This window comes from Microcebus murinus, chromosome 6, assembly GCF_040939455.1.
Source record: "Microcebus murinus isolate Inina chromosome 6, M.murinus_Inina_mat1.0, whole genome shotgun sequence".
NCBI classification, from domain to species: domain Eukaryota; kingdom Metazoa; phylum Chordata; class Mammalia; order Primates; family Cheirogaleidae; genus Microcebus; species Microcebus murinus.
The window spans coordinates 71345614-71362052 of record NC_134109.1 but is presented as its reverse complement, the minus strand read 5'-3'; the positions used below and the strand labels follow the sequence as shown (position 1 = coordinate 71362052).

The 16439-nt window shown below is 38.5% G+C and overlaps 1 protein-coding gene across 6 annotated transcripts in view; it reads right to left on the bottom strand.

Annotated features, from left to right (window-relative positions):
- Positions 1-11979: 11979 nt before the first annotated feature.
- HNRNPC (heterogeneous nuclear ribonucleoprotein C) overlaps positions 11980-16439 on the bottom strand; it is a 54430-nt gene continuing 49970 nt past the window's right edge. For all 6 annotated transcript variants that reach the window (XM_012752705.3, XM_012752708.3, XM_012752706.3 and 3 more), the window contains 4 exons: positions 14178-14338; positions 13423-13536; positions 12832-12992; positions 11980-12732 (listed from right to left, as the gene is read on the bottom strand). In XM_012752705.3, coding sequence (XP_012608159.1) covers positions 12649-12732; positions 12832-12992; positions 13423-13536; positions 14178-14338 — 520 coding nt within the window. In that variant the 3' untranslated portion in view covers positions 11980-12648. The remainder of the gene's footprint in view (positions 12733-12831; positions 12993-13422; positions 13537-14177; positions 14339-16439) is intronic.

Here is a 16439-nt window from a genome sequence, read left to right as displayed (position 1 = left end):
AAAAGCAAATCAAAACTACAATGAGGTATCATCTCACCCCAGTTAAAAAAGGCTTTTTTCCAAAAGATAGGCAATAACAAATGTGGATAAAGTGGAACACTCATATACTACTGGTGGGAATGTAAATTAGTGCAACCACTATGGAGAACAGTATGGAGGTTCCTCAAAAAACTAAAAATAGAACTACCATATGACTCAGCAATCCCACTGTATGTATTCAAAAGAAAGGAAATTAGTATTTGGAAAGCTATCTGCACTTTCACATTTACTGCGGCACTATTCACAATAGCCAAGATTTGGAACCAATGTAATCTGTCCATCAACAGATAAATAGATAAAAAGTGGGGTACACATACACAGTGGAATATCTTTAAAATTTTTTTTGTTATTGAGACAGAGTCTCGCTTTGTCACATGGGCTACAGTGCCGTGGTGTCAGCATAGCTCACAGCAACCTCAAACTCCTGGGCTAAAGTGATCCTCCTGCCTCAGTGTCCCCAGTAGCCAGGACTACAGGTGCATGCCGGGATGCCTACCTAATTTTTCTATTTTTAGTAGAGATAGGGTCTTGCTCAGGCTGCTCTTGAACTCCTGATCTCAAGCTATCCGCTATCCTCTCGTCTCAGCCTCCCCGAGTGCTAGGATTACAGGCGTGAGCCACCATGCTTGGCCACAGAATGGATTATTATTTAGCCATAATAAAGAATGAACTTATGGAATTTGCAACAACATGGATGGAACTGAAGAACATTACATTAAGTGAAATAAGCCAAGCACAGAAAGAGAAATTTCTCACTCATATGTGGGAGCTAAAAATTAAAACAATTGATCTTATGGAGATAGAAAGTAGAATGATGGTTACCAGAGGCTGAGAAGGGTAGTGGGAAAGGAGGGATAAAATGCAGTGGTTAATATGTACAAAATATAGTTAGATAGTATGAACATAATTTATAGCACAACAAAGTGACTATAGTAACCAATAAGTTATGGTATACTTTAACTACAAGAGTGGAATTGGAATGTTCCTTACACAAAACGATAGGTGGGAGGAATCATCCTACCCAATTTTAGGACCTTCTTTCTATATAACGAGAGTAATCAAAAATGGAGTAGGGGCAGATGAATAAATACACGGACCAATGGAACAAAACAAGAAAATACACGGACCAATGGAACAAAACAACAAAACAAAGAGCCCACACTTAGCAGCAATTGAACATCCATAGGGAAATGCACACATACCCTCCTCAATTAGAACCTCATACCTTATACAAAAGGTAACTTTCGATGGATTATAGATTTAAATGTAAAAGGTAAAACTATGATACTTCTAAGAGAAAACATAGCAGAAAACCATCATGCCTAGGTCTTGGGGAAGAGTCCTTAGTAATGACACTAACAGCATGATCCATAAAAGAAAAAAATTAACATGACTTCATCAAAATTAAAAGCTTTTGCTCTGCAAAGGGCTCTGTTAAGATGAAAAGACAAGGTATAGACTCAGAGAAAATATTTGCAAACCACCTGACAAAGGACTTGTATCCAGATATAAAGAACTCTCAAAATCCAACGGTTAGGCCGGGTGCGGTGGCTCATGCCTGTAACCCTAGCACTCTGGGAGGCTGAGACTGGAGGATGGCTCAAGGTCAGGAGTTTGAGATCAGCCTGAGCAAGAGTGAGACCCCTCTCTACTAAAAATAGAAAGAAATTAGTGGCCAACTAAAAATATATAGAAAAACAAATTAGCTGGGCATGGTGGCTCATGCCTGTAGATGCAATTATTCGGGAGGCTGAGACAGGATTGCTTGAGCCCAGGAGTTTGAGGTTGCTGTGAGCTACGCTGACGCCACAGTACTCTAACACAGGCAACAGAGTGAGACACTGTCTTTAAAAAAAAAAAAAAATTCCAACAGTTAAAACTGGATTTCTTATCATTGGTGAGAAAGTAAAATGATACAAAAACTATAGGAAATAGTTTGGCAGTTTCTTATAAAACTAAACATATACTTTGCCATACTACCCACCATCGTACTTCTGGTCATGTATCCCAGAGAAATGAAAACTTACATCCACAAAAACTCATACACAAGGCCGGGCGCGGTGGCTCACGCCTGTAATCCTAGCTCTCTGGGAGGCCGAGGCGGGCGGATTGCTCGAGGTCAGGAGTTTGAAACCAGCCTGAGCAAGAGCGAGACCCCGTCTCTACTAAAAATAGAAAGAAATTAATTGGCCAACTAATATATATATACAAAAAATTAGCTGGGCATGGTGGCGAATGCCTGTAGTCCCAGCCACTTGGGAGGCTGAGGCAGGAGGATTGCTTGAGCCAGGAGTTTGAGGTTGCTGTGAGCTAGACTGACGCCACGGCACTCACTCTAGCCTGGGCAATAAAGTGAGACTCTGTCTCAAAAAAACAACAACAACAAAAAAACTCATACACAAATATTCATAGCAGCTTTCTTTCTAATAGCCCCCAACTAGAAACAACCCAAATGTCCTCCAACAGATGAATGGTTAAATAAACTGGTATGTCCATAGCAAAAAAAAAAAAAGGAACAAACTATTGACACATATAAACTTGGATGGAATTCAAGGGCATTATGCTGTGGAGAGAAAAGCAATTCTCTAAAGGTTACATACTATATACCATTATGTAACTTCTTAAAATGGCAAAATTACAGTGATGAAGAACAGATTAGTGGTTTCTAGGGTTAGGGCTGTGTGGGAGGATGGGGGATGTAGTGTGACAATGGGTAGTACAAGGATTCCTTTGTGGTAATGGAACAATTTTGTATACTGATTGTCACAGTGGTCCTATGAACCTATGCATGTGATAAAGTACACAACTACACACACATGTATATATTCATTAGTGCATGTAAAAACTGGTAAAATCTGAGTAATATTTGGAGTTTACTTAATAGTAATGTGCCAGTGTTGGTGTCTTAGTTTTGAAAAATGTACAATGGTAGCACTAAGATGTTAACATTGGGGAAACTGGATGAAGGGTATATAATGAATTCTCTGTACTGTCTTTGCAACTTTTCTGAAAATCTAACATTATTCCAACATAAAAACATTTATTTTAAAAAAGCAAAGAAGTTTTAAAATGTGACTCTATCATGTACTTACCAGAAGGGCTAAAATTAGAAAATAGCAGGTAGGTGGCAATGTGAAGCAATATTCTATTTCCCCAGTAATTTCATTTTTAGTTTTACACCTAACAGAAATACATACATATGTTCAACAGGACAATTCTAGAATGTTCATAGCAGCTTTATTTGTAATAGCCAAAATTGGAAACAGCCCAAATGCCTATTAACAGAATGAATAAACTGAGCGTATTTATACAATGCAATACTATATATAACAGCATGAATGAACCAAATATAACATGCAACAACATAGATGAATTGTATAGACATTGTTGACTACATAATATATCATTCCAGTTATGTGAGGTTCAAGAACAGGCAAAACAAACCTATGGTGTTACGATAATAGACATCCTTGAGATAGTGTATAGTAACTGGAAGAGAACATGCGTGGTGCTTCTGGAGTGCTGGTGATGTTTCAATTCTTGATTTCTTGCTGTTTTTGTATGTGTTCAGTGTGTGAAATGTGACAGCTATACACAATTTATGTACTTTTCTATCTGTAAATTATAATTCAATAAAGTCTAACATAAAGCAAACCAACGCAAAGTGAGATATCACTGCATACCCATTAAATGACCTGAAATTAGAAGGACTGAGAGAGAACAAGCCAGGATGTGGAGTAACTGAAATGTTCATTTACAACTAGTGAGAATATAAACTAGTATAAACACTTTGGAAAAGTGCTTGGCAATATCTATTAAAGCTCAATATACACTTACTCCATGACCCAGCAATTCTCTATGACCCTTATATATTCAACAGAAATGTATGCATGTGTTCTCAAAACACATGTATGAGAATGTTAGTAGTATTATTCCAAAATGAGAACAATTATTCCATAGCAGTATTATTCCAAAATGAGAACAATTCAAATGTCCTTCAGTGCTACTGGAGCCTATCGGAATCAGGGTCAGAATTACAGAGAAGTTAACCTCCTTGGTGGAGCATCCCTCAATCAATTAGGAACAGGAGCCAGTGGATAAATATTTCAGCCACCCATTCTACCTGTCAGACCAATTCTAGGAAGCATTGCATATCCAACCCTCAATAACGCTCTTATACTCGTGGTTTTTCCTGTCTTGCTCTCTCCATTGGTGACCACAACTGCCTCCTAGAATCATTCCCCAAATAAACTACTGCACCCAAAATTTTTCTCAAGCTTTGCTCTCAGTGAAAGCATAAACTTTAACAATACAACACTGATATATTTACAAAGAACTCAACACAGGCAAAACCTATATATGGTGATACAAGTCAGAAGAGTGATTAGGTTATCTAGCTGGGGTAATGATGGGAGAGTGGCATTAGGTAGGTTGTGAAGTGCTGGCAATGTTCAACATCCCAGAGTAGTGCTTCAACAGGCATGTTCACTTTGTAAAACTTCAATCTGTTACTTAAGATGGGCCCATTTTATAGTATTTAAGTATGTTTTAATTTCAAAAATTAAAGAATGCAGATGTTAAGTGTAGGAAAGATTACTATTAAGGTCAGTGTGGGCTTTGTAAGAGAAATTATACTTAAAAGTATTGAATGACAGATTGACGGCAATGGGTACATTCATCTTTTTTAGATGTTCCTCGAGTGCTTTGTTGGAGGCTGACTTTGGGAGAGGACTATGAATTATTACAGTGAAAATTATAGTAGTGAAATTTACCTGTAAGAATGCACCCCTTTGAGACAGATACAATGCATTGCAATACTCCTCTAGGTGTGTTGTGAAGAGTAAGTTCTTCAGCCTTTGTCTTTCTGCCATTTCCAAGAGGGACCCACGGATGGTCAAGCCTCCTCCACTTTTTCTCTTTTCCATTTTTTTCATTCAACATAAATTTTAGACACTGCGCTAGGCACCGAGGATCTATTAATGAACAGCAAATAGATGTGGTACCTGCTCTGAGTTTTACTCTGTTAAGAAAAACACAATCAAATAATCTTACAAATGGATGAGTGTGACTGTAATGCTAGAGATTCTTGGTTTTGAGGGCCTATTGGCCTGGTTAAGAAAGGCAGGGGAAGCTTCCTGGAGGAAGACACTTTAGCTGAAAATTGAAACAAGAATAGAAGTTAACTAGTGAACCAATAGGTGGTGGGGGGCACAGGGAACAGGAGGAACAAGAAGTTCAATGTGGTTGGAACAGGGAAAGTAAGGGGGCATATGGTTCAGATAATGCACATATGGGCAAAGGTCCAGCCATATGTCGTCTTGTAGACTATGTTAAGAAGTTTTGTCATTATCCTAAGAGCAAGTAAAGCCAGAATGTTAAGTCAAGAAGTGCCACGATTATGTGTTTTGAAAAGATCAAAATGGCTGTTGTATGGACAAGTGATTAGAACGCATCAAAGTAGATGTGGGTAGACAGATGGCTACTGCAGCAAGCCACGAACAAGGTGATAGAAGCTTGGATAGGGAAAGTGGCAGTCAAGATGGAAAAAAAATTCGGCAAGTTATTTAGGAGGCAAATGGACTGTAACAGTAGCTATAAAATGTCTTTCTGACCAGGGCAAATATAATCACACATTTCTATCAGCTAGATACAGAAGTACTCATTTTGTTAATGTTAACCTTAGCTTATTAGTCTTGTTTGACTAACACAGTTCTAAGAAAAAAGGTGTAACCACATTACACCTGAATTGTGCTTGGGATATTCTGAAGCTGGTTAAGTAGAAACATGCTCAAGGTGAAGATAATTAAGAACTGCCATTAAAGTTGCAAAATAGGGGGGATTAGGTGGGAAACAAGGCTATGGAACCACCAATGAAAGTAATAATACCCAAACGGCATTGATAAGGATGGAAAAATGATAGATGAGTATACATGACAGGCAGGAGGCTGCCATCTGTGTGGTGAAAAGTTAAAATAGGACTCCTCAAATACATCAAAGCTAGGACACTGCTTCCCAAGATCTGTAGAGAACTAGGGAAAATGAGCCTTCAAGTCATTTGCATGAAGACTGCAAACTCCTCAGGAAAGTGAGGAAATCTGCTGGGAGGTTTATATTTTGAAGCAAAGATATCCTTCACATTCAAGTGGTTCCTTGAGGACAAGGCAGCATAAATTCCACTAAGAAGTGCCGCCATGGGCAAAATCCACAAGCTGGGGAAGGGTGGTGGTGGGGTGTTAATTGGACCCTTATTTCTTTGGGAATATTGTATTTCCCGGGAGACAGATGAATGATATAGTAAACACTAAAGCTGTCTCCAGAGGTGGTCAGATAAACAGTGAGAAAGTAAGGATGCTGCTAGATTCCTCTTGTAGGATCACATTCTACCAAGAGCTGCTCCTATCTCTGCTCAAGGCAAAAAAGCCGCAATACACCTAGAAGTGCTGAAGTCAGTCCAAAATGAGGGACCATTGCAGCATCTCCAGCACTTTCTGGCAACCAGACCCCCGTGGCTTCCAGGATCTTGTGGAAAAGTAGAAAGAAAGTTCTGGGGAAAAGGCAGGTTTGAATGGATGAGAAAAACTAAAAGGTTCTAAGGATCAGGAATTTTGTTCAACTGGGTGAGACTAGGCTGGGAGGTGGCCCTAGAGCTAGTTGTTTTGTTTTTTGAGACAGAGTCCCGCTTTGTTGCCGTGGTGTCAGCCTAGCTCACAGCAACCTCAAACTCCTGGGCTCAAGCAATCCTGCTGCCTCAGCCTCCTGAGTAGCTGGGACTACAGGAATGTGCCACCATGCCCTGCTAATTTTTTATATATATTAGTTGGCCAATAATTTCTATTTATAGTAGAGACAGGGTCTCGCTCTTGCTCAGGCTGCTTTCGAACTCCTGACCTCGAGCAATCTGCCCGCTTTGGCCTCCCAGAGTGCTAGGATTACAGGCCTGAGCCACTGCGCACTGCCTAGAGCTAGTTGTTTAACCATCTGGTGGTCCCTACACCCCCTCTGGTTTAGGTAATTTCCCCAGCAGGGAAACAAGGGGCTTTGAAGTATCTAATTTATGCCTGACAAAAGCATCCTTTAGGATAGGAACAGAACAATTAAGTATAGCAGATAACAAGACTTTATGGTCCATAGGAAGATTCCTAAATCTAGATGGGAACTAGCAAAGCTGTAAGCCAAAGACCAAGCTGGGAATAGGTGGAGTTTCGCAGTCACTGACCTTAACAGGTAGATTCTTAAATCTAGAATTTGGTGGGGACAGGGAGTGTTTATGCCCCAAATTCACTGCAAATTCAGCATTGTGGCATGTGGGCCTGTAACTGACTCAATCTCTGTCACTGGACCACTTTCATATAAGTCTCTTTGGGAAGACAAGTCAAAAAATTAAAAAAAAAAAAAAAAAAACCCACCAAACTTGAGATGGCACTGCCAGGTGCTTATAATGGGCGATGGCAGGCATCAGGGAACAGGGCAAAACTAATTACTAACAAGAGTGATTTTTGCAAAACATTAGAAATTTTATGTCACCCAAGCTAGAAGGAATAGTTTAAAATAGATACTTTGAGTCCCCAGGAAGAACTAAGATGGATGGGAGAGGCTATGTTCTCTATATTCTTGCTGCATTTCTGAAGTCCAACGAAGTTAAATGGTAGACTTTCAGCTGTTAGCCATTTTCAATAGGCTTTTGCAACTTGCAGGCCTGTGAATCTCTAGTCCTGACAGAATAGAGAAAAATGGTTTCCCTCCCTGTATCTTAGAGCTTTCCTCTTACCTTTAAACTCTACCCAGATGCCTACCTAGGTGCTTTTTAATATTTGGGAACAGAGATTTCCATACAAGTACACCCTTGACCCTTTCAGCTGCTTTTGAAAAAAGCATACCAGCCACCGTTTTCTTACTGCACTTCTTCATATGTTCTTCTCAAAACATATGCATATGCATCTTTTCACTACCTGCAAGTCAACCACCCAGACATTCCCTTCGAAAGTCCCATCTCATTCCTCTTTACAAAAGGCAGGTTTTGCCTCCTGGTGCAGTGCTTCTCTGGGCAGAAAACTGGAATTACGTCAACTTGAAAAATATAAGTCCTAGAGATTTAGTCTGCAGTACACACACCTGGACATAAGGATTTTAAAAGCTCACTAGGTAACTTTAATGCACATCTAAGGTTAACTACTACTCAACCACCTCACAAATTTGCTAATTCAATTATCCTAATTATACAGTTCTTCTAGATGTGAGAGGCCCCTAGAACTTATTACTGTATAAATTTTTGTGTTAGTCAGACCTTTAGGATTTCTCTTGATATTACTTTTATGTGCCACCTGAAAAAACAGGCTCTGAACTGGAAACAAGAACTACATGCCTTACTTCCATTCATGTTTGGCTTCAACACCTTCCTATTAACATCTTTTGTATTTACACTATTATACTAACCTATCTTCTCTTCTCATTATGCTTTTTAGTTCTAATTTAATCAGCAGGGAGAGATTCTCACTCTAGCTCGTATCAGGGGTTTAACACCAACACTCTTTACTTCCTTTGAATTTAGGCTCCTCTGTAAAACATCAGAGAATATTACGCAGGCATATGTCTATATCCACCTGTTTCTCTGCAGTTTAACTTTTTTACTTTTACTTTTTAAACAGCTGTTTCCATTTTTACTCTATCCCAAGGTCCTTCCATATACTAAAATGCTCTCAACATAGTGTTTCTTATTAGTCGGAATAAACAGCACAGTATGTTCTGGGTGAGGTACAGCACTGATAAAGCAAGTGAGGTTCTTAAAACATATTTAGTAGCCCATATTCTACGTAACTAATTTATTGGGCACTCTCATTTCTACATCATATATTTGCTACTGTCAACTAGTTTCCTTGAGTTATCAAGGGCACTTTTTCTTAGATGCCTCTAAATTCAAGTGAAACGCATTTTCTTGGTTAAGGTGATCTGGACTAGGGTCTAGAAATTCAAGCTCCCTGTGACATTAGTGTAGCTGAATTTTCCTTACATTAAATAAAAAGGTCAACTGTCAGTGGCCAAGTCCTTCAGTCTCCCAGATAAGTCATTAACAGTACTAACTGGGTCTCTCCTGAAAATAAAAATTAGTGCATCAGAGGTTAGTCAATGTTATCACAGGCCAGCAAAGTGTTTTCAGAAAAAATTATGCCTTTCAACTGATCTCATTCAATATACCTGCATTTCTCCATCGGGTATGTCTACAAAGCAGTATCATGTAAGTTACCTCAAGAGTACTTGTGAAGTATAGTTTGTCATCTAGTTCTTTACTTTCCATATTATACAGGTGGGCATTTCTTTCCCTAATCCTTTTGAATACCACATACTACTGCTAAATTGCCTAACATATTCTTTTACTGACACTTTCTGGTCACCCTATGGCTTGAACTGCTGTATCTACCCTACTCCTTCTATTACATTCTTCTCAACCCTCACTTGACCCTAAGTATATTCCCTTCTAATTTACCATAATCCTTTTGTTGCTATTTGTATTATTTTCCTTTTCTATTACACCTGGATACCTCTGAAAAACAGAGGCTTTAAAACACAACTAGTACCACTCATGTAATCTTTATAGGTCCTAGATACTGGGGTAACATGTAAACTATAATCTAGTGGGAGTCTTCGTTTTAAGCATTCCAAATTTATCAACCACGCCCCACCTGACATGTTCCAGTTAGCTCATTACAAAGGGTGAGACAGTAGCAAATTACATAAAGTACCTATGGCCACTGGGATCCAAAGAAGTTTCTCTATTAGAAATTATGTAGGCACAAGAAAAAAAAGTCCCAAAGGATTTTTTCTAACCATCCACCTTCTCTCCTGCTTTCCCGAATGGAAACTGTTTTCTTAGATTTCATGGCATATTGAGAAACAGTTTTAAATTTTATGTCAAATTAAAACAAATGTGTCTTCATACTTTGTTATAAATCTTACTTCCACCCAATAATGTAGGGCTCTGTCAGACTGTCAAGTAGCAAGAATTCCCACAGATCAGCTGACTCCAAGACTGTCAAAGTCTCTCCCCTTTACCCATATTGCAAATTTTGTGCTCTGCCAATACAATTTCTATTGAACAAACTCCAATCAGGGTTAAGTAATGTCACCGGACTGTAAGCCTGCCATCTGAACCATGGACTTTAGGAACATCAGCCACCCCGCCCCCCTTTAAGTCTGAATTTACTTGCAGATGATCAGATTTGAAAAGCCATTTCACCATGTCTTATTTTAATGTTTCCTCTACATTGCTATAGTTTTGACCTAGAAACCCAAATGTCAATGTATTAAATGAGTATACTTGTGATGATAAAAACCAAGTGTTATCCCCCCCCTTAGTTGCATGAGGAAATTTAACTCTCAGTAGCTGGAGTACGAAATGACTCTTCCTCATCAAGACAAATGGGAGGTTTCTTAGTATTTCAGCCTAAACTCTAACACATAGGTAGCGTGTAGATTTCCAGTGAGTGTGTGATCATGCTCTTTTAGACAGAATTGAAAGTACAGCTGGCCCTCTGTATCTGTGGGTTCTGCATCCATGGATTCAACCAACTGTGGATTAAAAATAGTCAAGGGAAAAAAGAAAGACCAAAACCAATAAAAAATATTACAACAACTAAAAAATATGGTCACTATTTACATAGTTTACACTGTATTATGTATTTTAACTAATGGAGGGATGATTTAAAGTATACAGAAGGATTTGCATAGGTCATATGTATACTACAAAATTTTACATAAGGGACTTGAGTATCCATGGATTTCAGTATCCACAGGGGGCCCTGGAACCAATCCCCTCATGGAAACCAACGGACAACTGTAACCTCTGATAGAACACAATAATAAATTTGTATCACCAGAAATATAGAAAGGGGTCCTACAGTGCAAGGAAAAGTAGACACTTAAAAATTCTGGATTATTCTGTTCAATATTTTCCAAAAATTTATGGGTAATACCATAATCTTAAACAAGATTTACTGGCATTTTAGGCCTCTGATACTTTCTTCTAAAAGCATACAGTTTATTTTCTAGTCATGGTTTACCTGCTAAAGAGTTAAATAAATTTTGCTCATGACAGGATGGCAAAAAATGCTGGTGCAGCATGCCATGAAACAACAGCAACTTTTCAGGGAGGTATCTGTTCTTAAAAATAATAACCATGTTCTTTTCTGCAATACTAGAAAAAAAGGAAGTCTAAAACACAAATGAACTGGGCCTTTTAGGACTAAGTAAGCATAACTCTGGCAGCTATTTAATCTATCCATCCTATGATTTTGGTGCTAAGTGGTACAATGCCTACAAAATCACTACAATTAATCTAGTTGGAGGGAAAATATAAAAATTTGTTCATATGGGTAAAAGATCACTTAATGTAAAATAAATGTATAACCCTCACTATGTTACAACTATCTTGGAAGGCAGACTACAGAATACCAGGAAAAAGAGTGTTCCTATTTTTAAAAACATTAAGACACAGGCGCAGAATCCAGAAGGTAACTAGGGCTATAAAATACTAATTAAAAGGACTAAACAGAAGAGGTTCATTCTCCAGCTGTTTCAATTTTCCTAAAAATCTTAATGCATATGAACCTCTTATTAAAGGACAAAATGATTTAGCACACAATAAAAATCTCAAAGGGTGCCAGCTATACCACAAGGAACTGTTGAAAAGGCAGAATGTAGTTTCCAAACTTTTTCATAAGAATGTAAAAGTCATTTTGCAAAAGAATCTCTATTCCATGTCAAGTTATTGAACTCCTTAATGCAACAACCACCTTAATGAAATATTACTTTAGTAGTGTATGTTGGTATGCATGTTTATGAATCCAAGTAAAATATCCCTAATACACTCCAGGAGTTTTGTGGAGGCTGCTGTAAAACAAAGAATTTGAAATAAACAATTATAAAATACAAAAATAAAAAACCAGGTTTTCTTTTCTCCAAATTCCTGGTTTAATAAGGACTTGTTTATTTTGAGGAAAAAGGTCCCAAACATCAGGCTGTTCACAAAAATAACCCACAGTATCAACTTTAGAAAACAAATCTTAAGACTATTACACTAATTTATCTAGAGGATGCATTTGACATGCCAACTCTCATTCACAAAAATACATTGTTACATTTGTGTTGAACTGCCCCACAGAGCACTCTTATGTGGGGTATAACACACATACTTCTAACTCAAAGCTGCTCTCAGATGCTACTAACTAAATGAGATTGCCTTTGCAGTTAGGGAAGCAACTACTTAACTCATGTATGAATGGAAAGAACTGTACTCCCTGCATAACAAGAGATTATTTTGGAGACAGCTGATAAAAACCATACATCCTTTTTATTGTTAAGTCAAAGAGGTATCAAAATTAAAAGCAAAAAGTTACAGGGTAAGACTTAACAAAACTACTAGGAGCATCAAAGGAAGTGAAAATGGGACTAGGCGCAGGGCAATATGAATTAATGAACATGGGAAGGACAAGGATGGGGAGAACAGTGAGCATGTGCTGAAGATACTAGGGGAGAGGATCTGGTGAGAATTTTGATCTTAGACAAGCGCCTAGGTAAAGAAATAATGGGATAAGATTTCTAAACCCCACTATGTGCTTAAGAGTCATCCTCGCCATTGGCGCTGTCTCTGTCATCCTCTCCTTCCTCAGCCTCTTTTTCATCATCCTTGATCAACTCCAGCTGTGAGAAACAGACACAAATAGGATGGAGTTAGAGGCACTCCATGTGTCCCTGAACCCCCCTCCACCACCTTTTTCTTTCCTTTCCCGTGGTTTTCACCTGGTCATCCCCCCGATCTTCATTATCATCATCATCCAGTAGGTCCCCCTCCTCAGCAGAGTCATCTGCACCCCCCTCAGACTCCATCTTCACATTAGTCTCATCTTTCTTCTGGGAGCTGCTGCTCTGCTCCTCTTCTGACTTATCATTCTTCATCTCTACTGTGGATGACAAGGACAAGTCTGTCTAGGGGCAAGTAAGGTCCACAGGATGTAGACAATCCCCACTAATAATCACAGAACTGCAGCACAAGTCTAAATCCTCCCACACAAATCCTCCCAGTTAGACTGTAACTAACTGGGTCTGCAAACAGCAGTATATTGTGCTAGCCAAATCCCTCTTCATTTCACCCACAGAAAGATACAACATCACTACTAGTTCTATTAGGTTGAACCACATAAAATTGCCAGTATTGACCACTTATTTCTAACCTATGAAAATATAATCATTTACATAATCACCTTCCCAATTCAAACTCACCACGTTTTTTTCATATTAAACTATTTTATATCCCACTACTCCAACATATACTTTCAACTGTCTTAGGTAAATTAACGCAAAGTTACACCCAGCAAGTAGAAAAATAGTTACCTGCTTGTTTGCTCTGTTCCTTTTCAATTTTTTCCAGGTTTTCCAGTAGAGAATCCACTTTTTGTTTTATCTGAGTCAATTCCTTCTTAATGGCCTGAAGGTCATCTCCTTTCACTTAAATACAAACAAAACCCTAGATTAGAATCAAATGTACCAGAAGCTATCAGCTACCAAATACATTCCCATTAGACTTTACCAGGAGCCAATAGGAGATCCCTTTGGAGAAATGGGTCATAAGTTTTTTTTTTTGTTTTTTTTAAAAAACGGGATCTCACTAAATTATACAGGCTGGAGTGCAGTGGCTATTCACAAGCATGATAATAGCACAGTACATCCTTGAACATTTGGCCTCAAGCAACCCTCCCCCTGCTTCAGCCTCCAAAGTAGCTGGGAGTACAGATGCACAGGATACTGCAACTAGACTTCTGTAATGTTTTACTGGCTTACATATTTCTGCATTGCAAGAGGAGTTCAACATAGAAAAGCAAAAACACATCCTCAAAGTACTTTCCAAATTACACAAAGATCTTTCATAAATTTAACAGGTGCCTCAAACCATAAAGTCTAATGGGTTTCTCCAAAGTACAAATCTGTTAGGGAAAGAAGGCAGCCTAGAGCTGGCCCCTTAATCACTACCTTGACTCTTCCATTTTGATCATACAAAGCCAGATGGCACAAAAACATTATAATTGCATTAACTTCCCTATTTGAAAACACAAGAAATATCAGGACTGCAAAGCTGAAATAACACATACACTTTCCAGACTTGGAAGAAGAACCCCGCTGTCCACTCTTAGAATTGAAGCCACTTTTCCCCCTTCGTGAGGTGTTTCCCGATACACGCTGGCGTTTTGAGGGCACCACAGCCCGAGCAATAGGAGGAGGAGGAGGAACGCGTGCTGGGTAACTGTACATCCTATTGGACAAAAGTAAAACAGAATTTCTTCACACCTAATATTAAGTTAGCAAGATCCAACACTGACCTCATAAAACAATTTATATTACTCTCTCAGTCTTTTCTTTTTTATGAATTTCACTAAAAAAAAATCCTCCATTTTTTTGATGAAATATTTTTAGCACTACAATTTTCTTCATGAAAATACACAAACACACACACACATCCAATGATATGGTAGGCTGGCCTTAAACACCAGAGATAAAGGCCTCTATAATAATGGCATTATTAACAAAACATTGTTTTAAAATAATCAATGGCCTTTATCTTGATCTTATTCTTTTCATGTTTATGCCACAATAAATAATTCTTATAAGGCCAAATATAGTACATATAAGAGATTGTAACTAATTGGGTCTGCAAACAGCAGTATGTTGTGCTAGCCAGATCCCTCTTCATTTCACCCACAGAAAGATACAACATCACTACTAGTGCTATTAGGTTGAACCACATAAAATAGCCAGTGTTGACCACTTCTAACCTATGAAAACATAATCATTTCATGATGCAGAAGGAATCACAGCAGGGTTTAGCTGGGTAAAAAAAAACAACTACTGATATAAAAATACTATTATCAATTCTAACTACATTTACGCTAAAACTCCATTTAAAGCTTCTAACAGGGTGGAGACTATTGTCTACTGTTCACTAGTGCCTACCACTCAATAAACATTAGTTGCTCAACTACGGTTTCCATACTTTTTAATTCCCAGTGTCGTCGTCTTTTTTTTTTTTTTTTTGAGACAGAGTCTCACTTTGTTGCCCAGGCTAGAGTGAGTGCCATGGCATCAGCCTAGCTCACAGCAACCTCAAACTCCTGGGCTCAAGTGATCCTCCTGCCTCAGCCTCCCGAGTAGCTGGGACTACGGGCATGCGCCACCATGCCTGGCTAACTTTTTCTATATATATCAGTTGGCCGATTAACTTCTATCTATTTATAGTAGAGACGGGTCTTGCTCATTGCTCAGGCTGGTTTTGAACTCCTGACCTTGAGCAATCCGCCCGCCTGGGCCGCCTAGAGTGCTAGGATTATAGGCGTGAGCCACCGCGTGTCTTCACCAGTGTCTTCTAATAGACTTAATATCACAGTGATTGATAAGGATACACCAGCAGAGTGATGGCTTACCAGTGACTCTTTTACATTTGTAACGAGAAAATCCAAAACAGAACAAAAAACTTCTCACATAGATCTCAGTTCTACAAAGTTTCTACATTTCTCATTTTTATAAGCTACTCTGGCAACATATGCAAGCAAGACACACCAGTGGGGAAAAGTTTTAAAACCTAGATCGCAAAATTTTTCTTAAAGCAAGTAACTTAACCCCAAGACCCATGTATTCCTTTATAAAAACCCACCAACTGCTCCTGCCTAACTCCAAAGATTTTAAAGGAACAACTGTATGTAGTAAACAACTTTGAAACTTTACAAATCATTATGTAATGTCTTTAGTCTCACTCTTACATATCTATATTCGTTAGTGACTAATTTTCAGAGTTGTAATATAGTATTCAATCTTTCTGTAATAAAAACATTGATTTTATAAGCTCTCATAGATAATGATCTCTTCTTCTCAACCCAACTTAATCTAGAACGTTTCCATGCTATTTGAACAAAGAAATATTTTATGTTTTCCTAGGAGTGGCTATGGACAGGAACATTTTCTAGAATTAAGCAAGAGCATATGAACGTTGCCAAACAAGTTAGAATATGATTTACCAATCTTAAACAGTTTTCAGTTCTAAACCATCCAACACTTCTCCCCTAGAAGCACAGTAGCTACTAATTTGCCAAGGGCCAATCATATGGGTACCAGTTACCAAAGCACTCAAAATTCAGAAAACACAAAAGCTTTTGTGATTCTACAGAGATTCCTTCTGAGTAGATAGTTATAAACTGAGCTGTTAATTTGTTAGTTTTGGCCAGGGGAGCTTGTAATCCTAGCACTCTGGGAGGATCGAGGCCGGAGGATCGCTCCAAGTCAGGAGTTGGAGACCAACCTCAGCAAGAGCGAGACCCTATGGCTATTAAAATAGAAAAATTAATTGGCCAGCTAAAAATATG